This window comes from Gossypium arboreum, chromosome 1 (genome assembly GCF_025698485.1).
Source record: "Gossypium arboreum isolate Shixiya-1 chromosome 1, ASM2569848v2, whole genome shotgun sequence".
Classification (NCBI taxonomy): domain Eukaryota; kingdom Viridiplantae; phylum Streptophyta; class Magnoliopsida; order Malvales; family Malvaceae; genus Gossypium; species Gossypium arboreum.
This window is the reverse complement of record NC_069070.1, coordinates 89,257,209-89,272,494: the sequence shown is the minus strand read 5'-3', so window position 1 is coordinate 89,272,494 and position 15,286 is coordinate 89,257,209. Positions and strand designations below refer to the sequence as shown.

Sequence of the window (15,286 nt, the reverse complement as noted above, 5' to 3'; positions counted from 1 at the left end):
GAGAAGGGAAAAAGGACTTTCGGTAGCGACAAGAAAATGGTAGTCAGAAATGAAGAAGAAAAAAATAATTGTTTAGCAAAAGCAAACAAAACTGGCAAGAGCAAGACTCTAGCCGAAACACACCTCCCAAAATTTAACAGACAAAAGAAGAAAAGAGGGGAACCGACAGACTTAAGAACAAAGATCACCAAAAATAAACTCAATTTGCAAAAGAGAGAGAAAAGAGAGAGGAAGCAGTAGAAGCAATCTCGACCAAAAGAGGATAGTTGGCCGAATGTTGAGAGGACAAAAGCCAAGCCAAATTCTATTGAGAAAGAGTTCAATTTTGGCACACTACTCTTCCACTCCGTTCAAAATCCCGAATTTTCCTCCCCAAATCACTCAAACCGTCCACCAAACCCTTAATCCACTCTTCAAATCTATCCTCCAATCTCTCAATTATTCAATTCAAATTCCACTACAACTCTGCAGTATTTCGGTCAAACTCTACGACCCACACGGCATAGGCAGCAAAATAAAACCCTCTTGCGCAAACTAGGACTCAAACTTCAGACCTCAGACATTAGTAACACGCCACTTATCCCCTAGACCAGCAGGCCCATTCTGTCATGTTATACCCACATTTATGTAAAAGCCTACTGCCTAGAGACAGTGTTTATTCACATAAAAACAAAAATTTTGCACAAGCCAAGACCCAAGACTTCTCAGACATATCCAGAACACTGAACCACTGAAGCAGATACACACTTGTGTCACTTTCTTGCACAACTAAACATTTATGTGCAGCCTCCTACCTATTCCCATGCTCAAGACCTAATATTTCTAGGCCCAAAATTCGGGGTGTTACCATCATATTATAACATCATTTATAAGCATTTCCCAAAATGACAAACAAATCATCCTAGGTATATGCCATTATCGAAAAAAATTACTTCACCACTTTGAGTTCGGGATCGGCCTTTGATGCTGATTCAACAATTTGACTTCAACCTAACCTGCGCACGGAAATCAAATCGTATGCTGAGTTTAAACTCAGTGGTATTTCTATAATCTGAAAACTTTAAATAAATTTATAAAATTAATGTTATTTACACATTCAATCATACAAATACTATAATTATACAATAAACAATTCATAGCTAAATCATTTATAACACATTCACTTCCGGTTAATTGCTATCCCAGATAGCTTTTCACAATGTCAACACATATCACTTGAGCCATAATATTGATTATTCGTATTCAATTCAAAAATTCTCAATTCATATATCTCTAACTATAATTCATTTCATTATTCAATATCATTCATATCGATCAAATCTTCCAATTCATTATATACCCCTATTAACACAACTCAGACTTTGGCGGATACACGGATCCAACCAAAAAACACCAATATGGCACCCAGTGCCTCATCGGATAATTCGAAGTAATAAATTGACACCTAGTGTCTCATCGGCCATGTCGAAGTAAGTTGGTACCTAGTACCTCGTCAAATTTATCTGAAGTAATAGTTTGACACCCAGTGTCTCATTGACTCGAAGTCCAAGTATCCTTGAACACTTTCAATCCTATGGCATGCCAACTATATCTGACTCAGCTTGGTACAGTTAATAGGTTTCAATTTACTTTTCAATTTCCAACCAATGTATACATTTCAATTTCAAATATTCACAAATACTTATAAATTCAATACAATTTGTTTCAATACCATAATACCAATTACTTACCTTAATCTACTTACCATACACATTAAGTAATAAACTCAACAATTATGTATTAAATTCAGATTATAAAAATACAAACCGTAATTTATCGAGTTACTCCTCGTCAACTTTTTCCTTTCTCTTCTTAGCCGAGGTCTCCAGTACAACATTAGCTACGAAAATTAAATTAGTTTAAAATCATCAATACACACAATTTCACATTAAATATTTCAATTGTTATTCAACTGTTGCTCACATTTCAATTTAGTCCCTAATCAAAACTAACTTAATTTTATTTAAAACTAATTTCATATTTTCATTCAAATCACACTTTAGATTAATTTCAATTTTCAAATTTCACCATAAACCCTAATTTTGAAATTCTCTCAATTTAGTCCTTATTACTCAAAACTTATGATTTATTTTACAATTCAATTCCTTTTTCACTTCTAACTTGAAATTCTATCAATTTAACCCCTAACACTTAAATTTATTCAACATGAACAACTTCTAAAAATTCACTAACTTCAAAAATTTTAACATAAATCAAGTAGTATTTTGTTCTAGAATTCTAAAAACATCGAAAATGGGCTAAATTGACTTACCAAATTAACTTTGAACCTAAAAGTGTAGTTTTTCCTTTTTCTTTTCTTTCTCATTTCTCCTTCTCTGTTTCGTTTTCTATTCTATCTTTTTATTCTTTTTGTTTCTTTATTTATTTGTTTTAATTATAATAATATAATATAATAATATAATAATATTTATATATACTTAAATTTTAAAAATGTATATATAATATAAATAAATATATGTACATTATATATACACATGGAATTATATTTTCCATACACTTGTCACTTATGGTTTAATTCCTAATTTAGTCCCTTCACTTTTCCTTTAATCTATAATTAAACTTTTACCCTTTATTCAATTTAGTCCTTACACCTAATTACCCTTAATTCAAACTAATTCACCTAACTAATACCTTATTAACCATACAACTAGCTTCGTAAATATTTATAATAAATATTTACGAATCCATTTTTCGAAAACGAAGACCTCAAAGTACACTTTCTGGTAATCGTAAATTTCGGGTCATTACAATTTTCTCCCCATTAATAAATTTCGTCCTTGAAATTTACCTGAAAAGAGGTGGGGGTACTGAGATCTCATTGTTTGTGGGGGTACTGAGATCTCATTGTTTCTTCCAATTCCCAAGTTGCTTCCTTTATACTATGACTTTGCCACAACACTTTTACCAATGGAACTCATTTATTGCGTAATTCTTTCACCTCTCGAGCTAATATCTTAATCGGTTCTTCTTTATATGATAAATCAGGTCAGATTTCAATATCCTCTATCGAAATAACATGAGAGGGGTCTGATTTGTATCTTTTGAGCATTGAAACATGAAAAACATCGTGAATCTTTTGTAATTTCGGAGGCAAAGCTAAATGATATGCTACCGGTCCAACTCTTTCCACAATCTCATACGGCCTAATAAAATGAGGACTTAATTTTCCCTTTCGACCAAATCTCAAAATTTTCTTCAAAGGCGAGACTTTAAGAAATACTTTATCACCAACAGAGTACTCAATATCCCAACATTTCAGGTCTGTATATGACTTCTGTCTGTTGAAAGCTGCTTTTAGTCTGTCTCGGATATTCTCAACTGTATTCTCTGTTTCTTGAATCAATTCCGGCCCAATCATTTTTCTTTTATTCAATCCCATCCAACACACAGGTGATCGATACCTTCGACCATATAAAGCTTCATACGGAGCCATTTGAATACTTGATTGGAAACTATTATTATATAAAAATTTAGCTAATGGAAGATAACGTTCCCAACCTAATTCAAAATCAATGACACAAGCTCGAAGCATATCTGCTAAAATCTGAATAACTCGCTCATCAGCTTGTGGATGAAACGTTGTGCTAAAGTTGAGTCGATTACCAAGTAATTCATGCAACTGCCTCTAAAATCTCGATGTAAACCGCAGATCTTGATCAGAGATTATCAATACAGGAATACCATGTAATCTCACAATTTATCGAATGTAAACTTCAGCAAGCTTTTGAAGTGACCAATCAGTTCTGATTGCTATAAAATGAATAGATTTTGACAGCTGATCAACAATCACCCAAATAACATTTTTCTCACTCGCTGATAATGGTAACCCCGTTACAAAATCCATTGTGATACAATCCCTTTCTATTCAGAATATTAATAAGATGAAGTAGCCTAGTAGGAACCTGATGCTCTACCTTTACTCACTGACAAGTCAAACATTTAGCCACATACTCAACTATATCTCTTTTCATACCTGGCCACTAATATAATTCTTGTAGATTTCAATACACTTTTGTTCCTCTAGGATGCAAAGCAAAAGGACTATTATGAGCTTCCCAAAGTATCAACTCTTTTAGTTCAGAAACATTTGAAACACAAATTCGATTACAAAATCTCAAACAAACATGTTCATCAATGCTGAAATTCTCTATCATGCCATTTTAAACCATTTCTTTATTCTTTACTAACTTGTCATCTTCTAACTGTGCTGATTTGATTTGGTCAAACATAACTGGTTTAATTCTTAATTTAGCCAACAGACTTCCATCATCATTGATACTGAGCTGTGCAAACATTACTTGTAATTTAATTGCTACTTTTCTACTCAATGCATCAGCTACAACATTTGCCTTTTTTGGATGATAATCAATAACACAATCATAATCTTTTAAAATTTCTATCCACTGAAGTTGTCTCAAATTTAACTCTTTTTGAGATAATAAATACTTGAGATTTTTATAACCGGTATAAATATAGCATTTCTCACCATACAAGCAATGTCTCCAGATCTTTAGTGCAAAAAACATGGCAGCTAGTTCCAAATCATGCATTGGGTAATTATGTTCATGCAGTTTCAATTGTCGAGATGTATATGTTATCACTTTTCCACCTTGCATCAGAACACAACTGAGACCATTTAAAGAAGCATCACTATAAATAACAAAATCCTTTCTCGACTCTAGAAAGTTAAAACTGGTGCTTCAGTCAGCATTTGCTTCAACTTCTCAAAACTTTCTTGGTATTGATCATCCCAAACAAATGGAACATTCCTTTGCAACAGTTTTGTCATTAGTAAGGCTATCTTTGAAAACCTATTTACAAATCTTTGATAATAACAAGCCAATCCCAAAAAACTACGTGTGACACCCCTAATGTGACCCTAGTCGGAAAGTGGTTTCGGGACCGCAAAACTGAGTCACAAAAATAATTAGATGTTATATTCTGTGCTTATTATATGTGGGATTTGTATGTGTGAATATTTCGTGCCTTGATTTTATCAATTAGGTGCTAATTTATAAGAAAGGACCCATGTGATAGGACTTGAAAATGTGATAGGTGAAATTTAAAGTGGCCAAATAATGCATGAATTATTGACATGAGGGACTTGCATGTCAAATTAGCCAAAAATCTAAATGGTGGCCGCCATGCTATGGGGTAAGGCATATTATAGACATATTATGTTAAAATGTGTGGGAAGAATAATAAATAAAGAAGGGAGTGGGAGGAGAAACCAAAGTTGTCTCCCCCATTGCCGTGAATGGAAGAAAGAAAGACTTCAACTTTCATTTTCTATCTTGCTTCCTTGTCTCTTGCAAAGGAAGCTAGAGAAGATAGGCCACTGCATGTAGTGGAAAACCATGGAATTTGTTTGCTTCTAAGTTGAAATTTTCAAGTAGAAGGCTAAAAAGGGGGATTAAGGTATGTTAATGCTCTTTCATTGAAAATCTTTGTATATTTGGAGGGGTCATCAAGTATAGAAGCTAGCTCATGGCAAATGATTTTTTTTTAAATGTGTGAAGATGACAATCGGCTATGTTGAAGTGCTAAATGAGTGCTAAATTGAGCTTAAGATAGTAATTAGAATTTGGGAAATTCATGCATTTTGTGGTCCAAGGGTGATAAGAACCATACGGTTATGGCATGTAAGCATGAAGATTGTGGAAGTCTTAGAATTGACTCAAGTGTTTTCGTCATTAACATATATATATTGCCGAATGTATGCTTGAAGGGTTGGTTAAGTACATTGTTGTTAAATGCTTGTTGATTTGTATAATTGTTGCTTAGCTACTAAATGAACTTAGGATATTATGGATAAGTTCAAGAATGGCAAAATTGAAATGAAGTTGCTTGTGCGAATGTACATATAAGTAAGGGAGTTATGTTATAATAGAACTAAGTGTGGCTAGTAAAGCCTATTTAATTTTCTTGCTATGTTGGACCATAAATATGATACATATTTAAATCTATTGTTCTAGATATAGATTAAATGATATGTGATTGCCAAATGTGATTGTTAAGTGAATAATATTAGTTAAGTACCTAAGCAAATCTATTATTGTACTTAAGCTTAAACGCAAAGAGGACCAAAGTTGGATAAGGAAAAGGAAAAAGTGATCAAATAGCCGCCGAGATCGTTCGACCACATCCGAGGTAAGTTTTAAGTGATCAAACGTTGAGTAAATTCAATCAAAATAGGACATAATGAGTTGATTTAATAAGATATGATGTGGTCATGATATGTTTAAAGCTCAAATGGTAAGTTCATAAGTGTTTGGACTTGGAAATTTAAGAGCAAATTGTAATAGTTTGCTTAGGACAGCAGCAGTAACGTGATTTTAGAAAATCACCATAAATTGTTGGTGTGGAATTATAGGCTGAATAAAATATTTAATCAAAGCTTAATTAGTCTAGTTCCTTATAAAAGAGGCCGTGTGAGTAACGAAATTTCCTATAAAGAGATATTTAAAGTTGTGCGGGACAAGTGTCGGAATGACTCGAAATCCCTATTTTGTTTTTGGAAAATCACTATAATTTGTACAAAAATGGTTATGAGATAAGATTTATATGCTTAGACTCCTTAATGAGTCTAGTTTCAAATGGAATCAAATAGAACACATTATGAATTCTGTACAATGAAAAATTTGATTCGTAGTGAAGAGTGGTCAGATTAGTCAAACAGTGCAACAGGGGAAACTTTAAGAAAAATCTGGTATTGATTGGCCACACCTAAAATTCTGAAAATTTTATGGATGAAAGATACATGAGTCTACATTCGGGGAAATTTAACGGTAATTGATTTTGAATTTCGTAGCTCCAGTTATAAACAATTTAGTGACTGTTGCTCAGGAAAACTGCTTGTAGTGAATATGTGATGTTGTTGTAAACTTTGATGAAACTATTTGAGTTGCTTATAAGCTATTGCTGAAATTGATGTACAAGAAAAATATGAAATTTGTATGAGGTATATATATGTGATAAGGCCTAATGGCCGATGTGATGAATGTGAAAGTGTATATATATGTGATAAGGCCTAATGGCCGACGTGATGAATGTGAAAGTGTATATATATGTGATAAGGCCTAATGGCTGATGTGATGAATGTGAAAGTGTGTATATATGTGATAAGGCCTAATGGCCGATGTGAAGAATGTGAAAGTGTATATAAATGTGATAAGGCCTAATGGCCGATGTGATGAATGTGAAGGTGTATATATGTGATAGGGCCGAATGGCCAATGTGATGAATGTGAAAGTGTATAAATGTGATAAGTCCCGAAGGGCATGTGTCAAGATTATATCCGGTTAAAACCCCGCAGCTTTATGCGAGAATATTATCTGATTAATGTCCGTAGGCTTCGTGCTCGCATTATATATCGAGCTTTAAAGACCCGACGGCTAAATGCTAGGATTCAAGTAAGACTTTGATATTGAGTATCTCGCATTAAGTTACCATCAAATAAGTATTATGTACTTAAGATGTTCAGTGCACGTATCACTTACTCATCGGTGGAGTGATTTGAGGTGAATTATCAGTATCAAAGAGGTAAGGATTATGATTTGTAAGCTTAAGTATGGATGTGATTATAAACAAGTGGAAAGGATTATTGAAAGTCGATAATCGATGAAGCATGTGCTTTGGAAATATTTGACCATCTAGGTCATTATTATTCGAAAGTATATATGTGGCAGCCAAGTGTTGCGTTTAATGACATTATAGATCGAGATGAAGCTCTAGATTAACTTCATCGAACAGTTGAAATGAATGACCAATGATAGTGATTGAGAACACTTTGTTTTACTTAAAACTTACTAAGCATAAATTGCTTACTCCGTTTCTTTGTTCTTTGTTTTATAGATTTTGCTCGTTAGTTATCGGATTCGGGATCATCGAAGTCGAAGTCATCCACACTATCAAAGCCCCCTATTTTGGTACAATTTTGGTTGCACTTTGAAATGGCATGTATAGGACTACCCTTTTGCTGTAGGTCATGTACCTTTTGGTTTGTGTAAACTTGGATAGCCATGCGAAAATGGCTCATATACATTTTTAGCATAGTACTATAATCGTTTGTATGTTGATCATTATGAGGTATGATATTGTTTTGAAACGGTTAGCCATTGGAATGGTTAATCATGATCACTCTTTGTGCTATGTATGCAAAAAGGGCCAATTGAATCATGAAATCATGAAATAGGTAAAGCATACCTTAAAGGCAGATGCTGACAGCAGCAGTGATGTGGATGTGAAAAATCATTAAAAATAGTAGGAATGGTATTAAATAGTGAATAAATTATGTAAATGAACTTGGATGAATCTACTTTCATATGGAAGAAACGAAACGGTCATATGAGTTATATGTTAAGAGATATTAAAGTTCTCGTGAAACAGGGCCAGAACGGTTTCTGGATCCCCTATTCCGACTTTGGAAATTCATTGTAAATTAACCAGAGATAAGTAGGAGTCATGCCATATATGTATAGATTCCTCTCTGAGTCTAGTTTATATAGAAACAAACGGCATCAGTATTGAAGCCCTGTACAGGGAGATATCCAATTCGTAACGCACGAAGGTCAGCATAGTCGATCCCTGCAACAGGGGAGACTTTAACTAATAAACTGTACTAATTGGCTCGACCAAAAATTCTAGAAAAAAATATGTATATGGACATATGAGTCTAGTTTCAGGGAAAAATTACAAAACTAATTTTCAAGCTTTGAAACTCAAGATATGATTTTTAAGGCGACAGTGACGCAGTAACCAGCTTGTCTGGAAATTTCTAAATGGACTGTGAAAATAGTTAAGTCTGTGTGCACCTTGTGTTCGATTCCGGTAACGGACTCGGGTACGGGGTGTTACACTACGTACCTCTAACACATTTCTCGGTGCTTTCCACTAAACTATTTCTTCATTCTTATTCGAATCAACTCTAATTCCATCTACCGAAACCACATGTCCCAAAAATACAACCTATGATAATCAGAATTCACATTTTCTAAGCTTTCCATACAACTATTTTTCCAGTAATATTTGTAAAAAAAATTTGAGATGCTGCTCATGTTCAGATTCAAACTTCAAATAAACCAAAATATTATCAATAAAAACCACAACAAACTAATCCAGATACAGTTGAAAAATACAGTTCATAAAATCCATGAAAGATGCTGAAGCAGTTGTCAATCCAAAAGGCATTACTAAGAATTCGTAATGACCATACCTTGTACGAAATGTTGTCTTCTGTACATCACTTTCTTTCACCTTCAACTGATAATATCCCAACCTTAAATCAATCTTTGAAAACATAGAAGCTCCTTTCAACTGATCAAATAAATCATCAATACGACGTAACAGGTATCAGTTCTTGATTGTCACATTATTCAATTGCCAATAATCAATACACAACAGCATTGAACCATCTTCCTTTTTAACAAACAGTACTGGAGCTCCCCAAAGTGAAATACTGGGACGTATAAATCCTCGATCCAGTAAATCATGCAACTGTACATTCAATTCTTTTAACTCTGTAGGTGACATATGGTATGAGGGTATTGATATTGGAGTTGTACTAGGATAAACTTCAATTGCAAATTCGACTTCCCGATCTGGTGGTAATCCCGGTAATTCTTTAGGAAAAACTTCAGGAAATTCACAAATAGTTTGAATTTTACTGCATTAGCATTCAACAAAATCTGAATTGATAACGTAAGCTAGAAAAGCTGCACAACCCTGATGAAGAAGTTTATTAGCCTGAATCGCTGAAATAATACGAGTTGACCCCCTGGTTCGAATACCATTTACTTCAATCTTATCCTCGTTTTCACTTTGAATAATAAACTTCTTTTTATAACAATCTAAAACCACCACGTGCTTAGATAGCCAATCCATTCCCAGTATTATATCAAAATCTCCAATTGGCATTATCAACAAATTAGCAAAGAAGATTCTATTCTGTATCATTAATGGACATCTTTGACATACTTGATCCATTAGTATAGTTTGCCCCAATGGACTAGATACCGCTATTGACACTCTAGACATTTCATATTTTAAATTTCCAGACTCAACTAATTTTGTATTAACATATGAGTGTGAAAATCCTAGATCTATTAAAGTATAAACAAGTTCTGAATGTAATAAAAATATACTTGTCACTACATCATGTGCATCACCCTCTTCACGGGTTCGTACAACATATGCTCGAGCTGGTATTCTGGCTTTTGATTGTTGAGTAGCAACATCACTTCCTCTTCTAGCACCACCCTTGGAAAATGAACCACTTTTTCCTGATCCTCTACCTCTAGAAGTAAATACAGATCTCTAATATGTAACAGGTACAACATTTTCATTCTTCAGATAGTCTCTAACAAAATGATCTGTAGATCCGCAACGGAAACAACCTCGAGTCAATTTCCAAAATTCACCTCTATGCTTTTTCCCGTAATGTTCACAATCTAAAATTTCAGTATCCCAAGATGGACCTTGTATACTACTAGTAGAAACTATCATCTGTCTTCTACAGTTTCTATCACCTCTGTTTGATTTGAAACTCGATCTCCAACTACCCCAGTACTTGTTCAACCATCTTTACCCTCTCAACCAAATCTAAAAATTTAGTGATTCTGTGGGATACCAGTTTCACCCATAACTGATCACGTAAACCCCGTAAAAATCACTTGTAACTGTTAGCTTCGATTGGCACAAATTCAGTTGCATATCTACCGAGTCATGAAAATTCCCATTCATAGTCAACTACAGACATCTCACCTTATTTTAGCATAAAAACTCTTATATTCTATCATCAATGTACAACTCACCCATATACTTCTTCTGAAATTCTCTTTTAAAGAAATCCCATTTTACCTGTTTTTCCGGTACATGTAACCCCCTTACCCGTACTCAATGCCGGAATAAAGTACGAGGTATTACTGTACTTGAACGCAATCAAACACCCAAAATCGGACCATAAAATTTCATTCCAATTAAGGTTATTCAAAAACATACTTAACATCCCTTATACGGGCCTAAAAGACCCAAAACATGCATCGGGAAAGATTTGGGACTAAACCAGGAATTTTTGGAACTTTTACAATACTTAGAAAATTTTCATGTTTTGGAGAGTCACGCGCCCGTGTGGGTAGGCCGTGTAGTCACACACGTCCGTGTGGCTTGGGACACGCCCGTGTCCTCAGCTTGTGAAACTCTCTAACTATGACGTCATAGCTAAAAAAATGTCACAGGCCAGGGTACATACCCGTGTGACGAATTAAATTCCAAATTTAGGTGCAGACTTCACACGGCCTAGGCACACGCCTGTGCTCTGAAGTCGTGTCTCTCACATGGCCGAGACACACGGTCATGTCTCTGCCTATGTGTTTACTACTGGGCATTCTGTTTTGCATTAATTAGGGTGCAGGTGACACATGGCTGGATCACACGCCCATAGGGCAAGCCGTGTGTCACACAAGGTCTAGACATACGTCCGTGTGTCTACCCGTGTGGGCAACTTTAAGGCTATTTCCTAAGCCAATTGCCACCCTTATTTATACAAACACATATATGGTTTCAATGATACCTTAACACTCATAAACATAGCTTATGCATGACAAATTCTCCTTACATTATACTTGTTTAAGACTCCCTATTATGATAAATCAAATCTTACCAACATACATATACAAATAAGCAATATTTCTTAGACTTTCGTGCATGCATTTCCATACCATCTTATACACACACATATCATTCACCAACATTCAATCATCAATAACCATATGCCATATCATAATGGAATTGGTACATACATACATAGATGAATAGGTTTACAACCCAATAATCATTATGAGCCATATCTCATGGCCATACACAAAATAAATCAACTATCATTATAAGCCAACACATTTGGCTAGACCAATATGACATATAACAAAAAGTCCAAGTCCCTATACATGCCATAATCAAAATATTGAGACTAACTATACCCAGTTAATCTAATTGATAGCATGAACGTGCCTCCGATGCACTTTGATCCCCGAGCTAGCTTGGCGATACTATAAGAAAATGGAAAAAAAGGGGTAAGCATAAAGCTTAGTAAGCTTGCATGTAATTAATAAGCAATAAGAATATGCATTTTCATACACATACACAACATAATTTGACTCATCTCATTCTCAATAATCATTGTAGTCATACCCTACCTCATACAATTTACATAATATTCAATAGAACTCAAGATCATAATTTCTTTATTCTCCTCTTACCGAAGTTTTATCATTTCATAATCTCAATAACTACTAACTTGATGTACATACCTGTACTCTTTCAACATGATCATACCTTGTCATTTTTTTTGAAAAATCCTTGGACTACTTGTTGAGCCACTTGGAATACTAGGGGCACTCGAAATTATCATAAACAATAAGATGCCAATGTCATGTCCCAAACATGGTCTTGCATGGGATCTCACATCGATGACAAATATACAATTCATACAACATTAAATGCTAAATGCATAATAAAAAGTCGTATCAATCACACACAAACTTACCTCGGTACAAAAATATGGACAATTAATTCGATTTAGTCCAAGATCTTGCTCTTTCCCCGGTCTAGGCCCGGACTCTGTTTTTCTTAATATGTAGGGGGTTTATTGTGCTGAAAATTTCAAGCTCTCGTGGGGGTTTTTCTCCTTAAAATTTCGGTGGAAGAAGATGGAGATGAAAGATGACCATTTTTCTATTGTCATCAAATACCAACCCTACCAACTTTGACTTTTTGACTTTTCTTCTCCATGTACATCTATTCGCATATAATGGCCTATTTACTTATTAAGGACCTCAACTTTTAAGTTTTATAGCTATTTAACATATTTAGCTAATAGAACACAACTTTAACACTTTACGCGTTTTAGTCCTTTTTCACAAATTAAGCATTCAAATGATAAAGTTTCTTAACAATTTTTTTTTACACAATCCTATTATCATGCTATAGACCTCAAAATAATAATAAAATAAATTTTATGATCTTGAATTTGTGGTCCCAAAACCACTGTTCCTACTAGGCCCAAAATCTGGATGTTACAGTACATGTCGGGTTACTGATTCCCACCAAACATAGGCTTCCCCTTGAAGTAAAGAGACAACACACAATAAACTTTCTTGGGAAGTACATTCAAGCTGCTGTAAAATTCTTTTTGTAGATTCTATCCAATTTTCAACTGTAGATGGATAAGCTCCTTTTAAACCCAGAAATTCAGTTGCACTATACTTACGCAATTCTTTAATCGGGGCTTGTCGGGTAGTAAGAGCAGATATCGTAGTAGATGCAGTTCCTGCTAATCGTTGAAGAGCATCAGCTATAACCCTAAGTAACTGTGAGTCATCTCTCTTTCTAGCATTACTCCGTTCAACATTAGGTGGTTGATTACCCACTAGGTTTACTCTCGGTGTTGCAGACTCTGTTTCATCTAATTCATGAGACTCTTCATCTCTAGTATACAATTTTTTATCAATATCATCATTATAATCATTCGAAAACTTTAACTATAAAACATAAATAAATAAATATATATATCAACATCCAAATCCCGACTCAAACTTGACTCAATTATGGCATATACCTCTAGACTCAATTTCAAGCTCGATTTAGTCCAAGAATCGATTAAACTTGCATAGCTCTGATACCACTAAATGTAACACCCCTTAACCCTTATCTGTCGCTGAAACAGGGTTACGGAGTATTACCAAACATTTGAGAACAAATACATACAATCATATAATAATATAACATACACACCATATTTTAATCATAATGTCCCTTTATTGAGCCCTCAAGGCCCAAATCACGTGATAGAAACAAATCAGGATTTAATCAAAAGTTTAAAAAAATTTTCGTGAAATTTCAAATTTTTTCCTAAGTACGGGCTCACACGCCCGTGTGGCCCAAGGACACGCCTGTGTTTTAGGCCATGTCCGACCCCGTGTAACTCTCTAAATTAAGCTACACGACCAGCCATACGCTTATGTGCTAAGCCGTGTGCCTCGCACGACTGAGACATACACCCGTGTCTCTGCCGTGTGCAATTTCCTGGGCATTATGTTTTAATTTTTTAAGATGTAGGGGACACATGGCCAACCCACTCGCCCATGCTCTAGCCGTGTGTCTCACACGGTCTAGTCACACGCCCGTGTGCCAGGCCATGTGGACTAAAAATGAACCTTAAACATCAAGTTTACCAACCCTGCAAACTTAAACAATAAGCAACTCAATAACCAAATGTTCAACCAATCCAAAACACTTTCAAATACAACTAAAATATATCAAAATCATTAGTCCAATGCCTTAACCAATGTAATCTCATAGGTACTTCACATATATTATTCAATTCAATCTAAATGAACACCATTCAAACCAACACTAATTTCATATAAATTTTCTACTAAAACTTATAATTTGATAACCTTAACATGTCATATATAACCAACCATTATCATATTATAACATCATTTATAAAAATTTCCCAAAATGACAAACACATTATCCTAAGTACATGCCATTATCGAAAAGAAATTTACTTCACCACTTTGAGTTTGGGATTAGCTTTGGATGCTGATTCAACAATTTGACTTCAACCTAACCTGTGCATGGAAATCAAATCGTACGCTGAGTTTAAACTCAGTGGTATTTCTATAATTCGAAAACTTTAAATAACTTTATAAAATTAATGTTATTTACACATTCAATCATAAAAATACTATAATTATACAATAAACAATTCATAGCTAAATCATTTGTAACACATTCACTTCTGGTTAATTGCTATCCCAGATAGCTTTTCACAATGTCAACACATATCACTTGAACCATAATATTGATTATTCGTATTCAATTAAAAAATTCTCAATTCATATATCTCTAACTATAATTCATTTCATTATTCAATATCATTCATATCGATCAAATCTTCCAATTCATTATATACCCCTATTAACACAACTCAGACTTTGGCGGATACACGGATCCAACCAAAAACACCAATATGGCACCTAGTGCCTCATCGGATAATTCGAAGTAATAAATTGACACCTAGTGTCTCATCGGCCATGTCAAAGTAAGTTGGTACCTAGAACCTCATCAAATTTATCCGAACTAATAGTTTGATACCCAGTGTCTCATTTACTCGAAGTCCAAGTATCTTTGAACACTTTCAATCCTATGGCATGCCAACTATATC

General features: G+C 34.5%; 1 protein-coding gene across 1 annotated transcript in view; it reads right to left on the bottom strand.

Moving 5' to 3' along the window:
* Positions 1-9,411: 9,411 nt before the first annotated feature.
* Positions 9,412-15,286, bottom strand: part of LOC128280548 (uncharacterized) — a 35,152-nt gene continuing 29,277 nt past the window's right edge. The window contains exons 2-4 of the mRNA XM_053018731.1: positions 13,152-13,542; positions 10,203-10,374; positions 9,412-9,692 (exon numbers count right to left, since the gene is read on the bottom strand). Of these exons, the coding sequence (XP_052874691.1) occupies positions 9,412-9,692; positions 10,203-10,374; positions 13,152-13,542 (844 nt within the window). The remainder of the gene's footprint in view (positions 9,693-10,202; positions 10,375-13,151; positions 13,543-15,286) is intronic.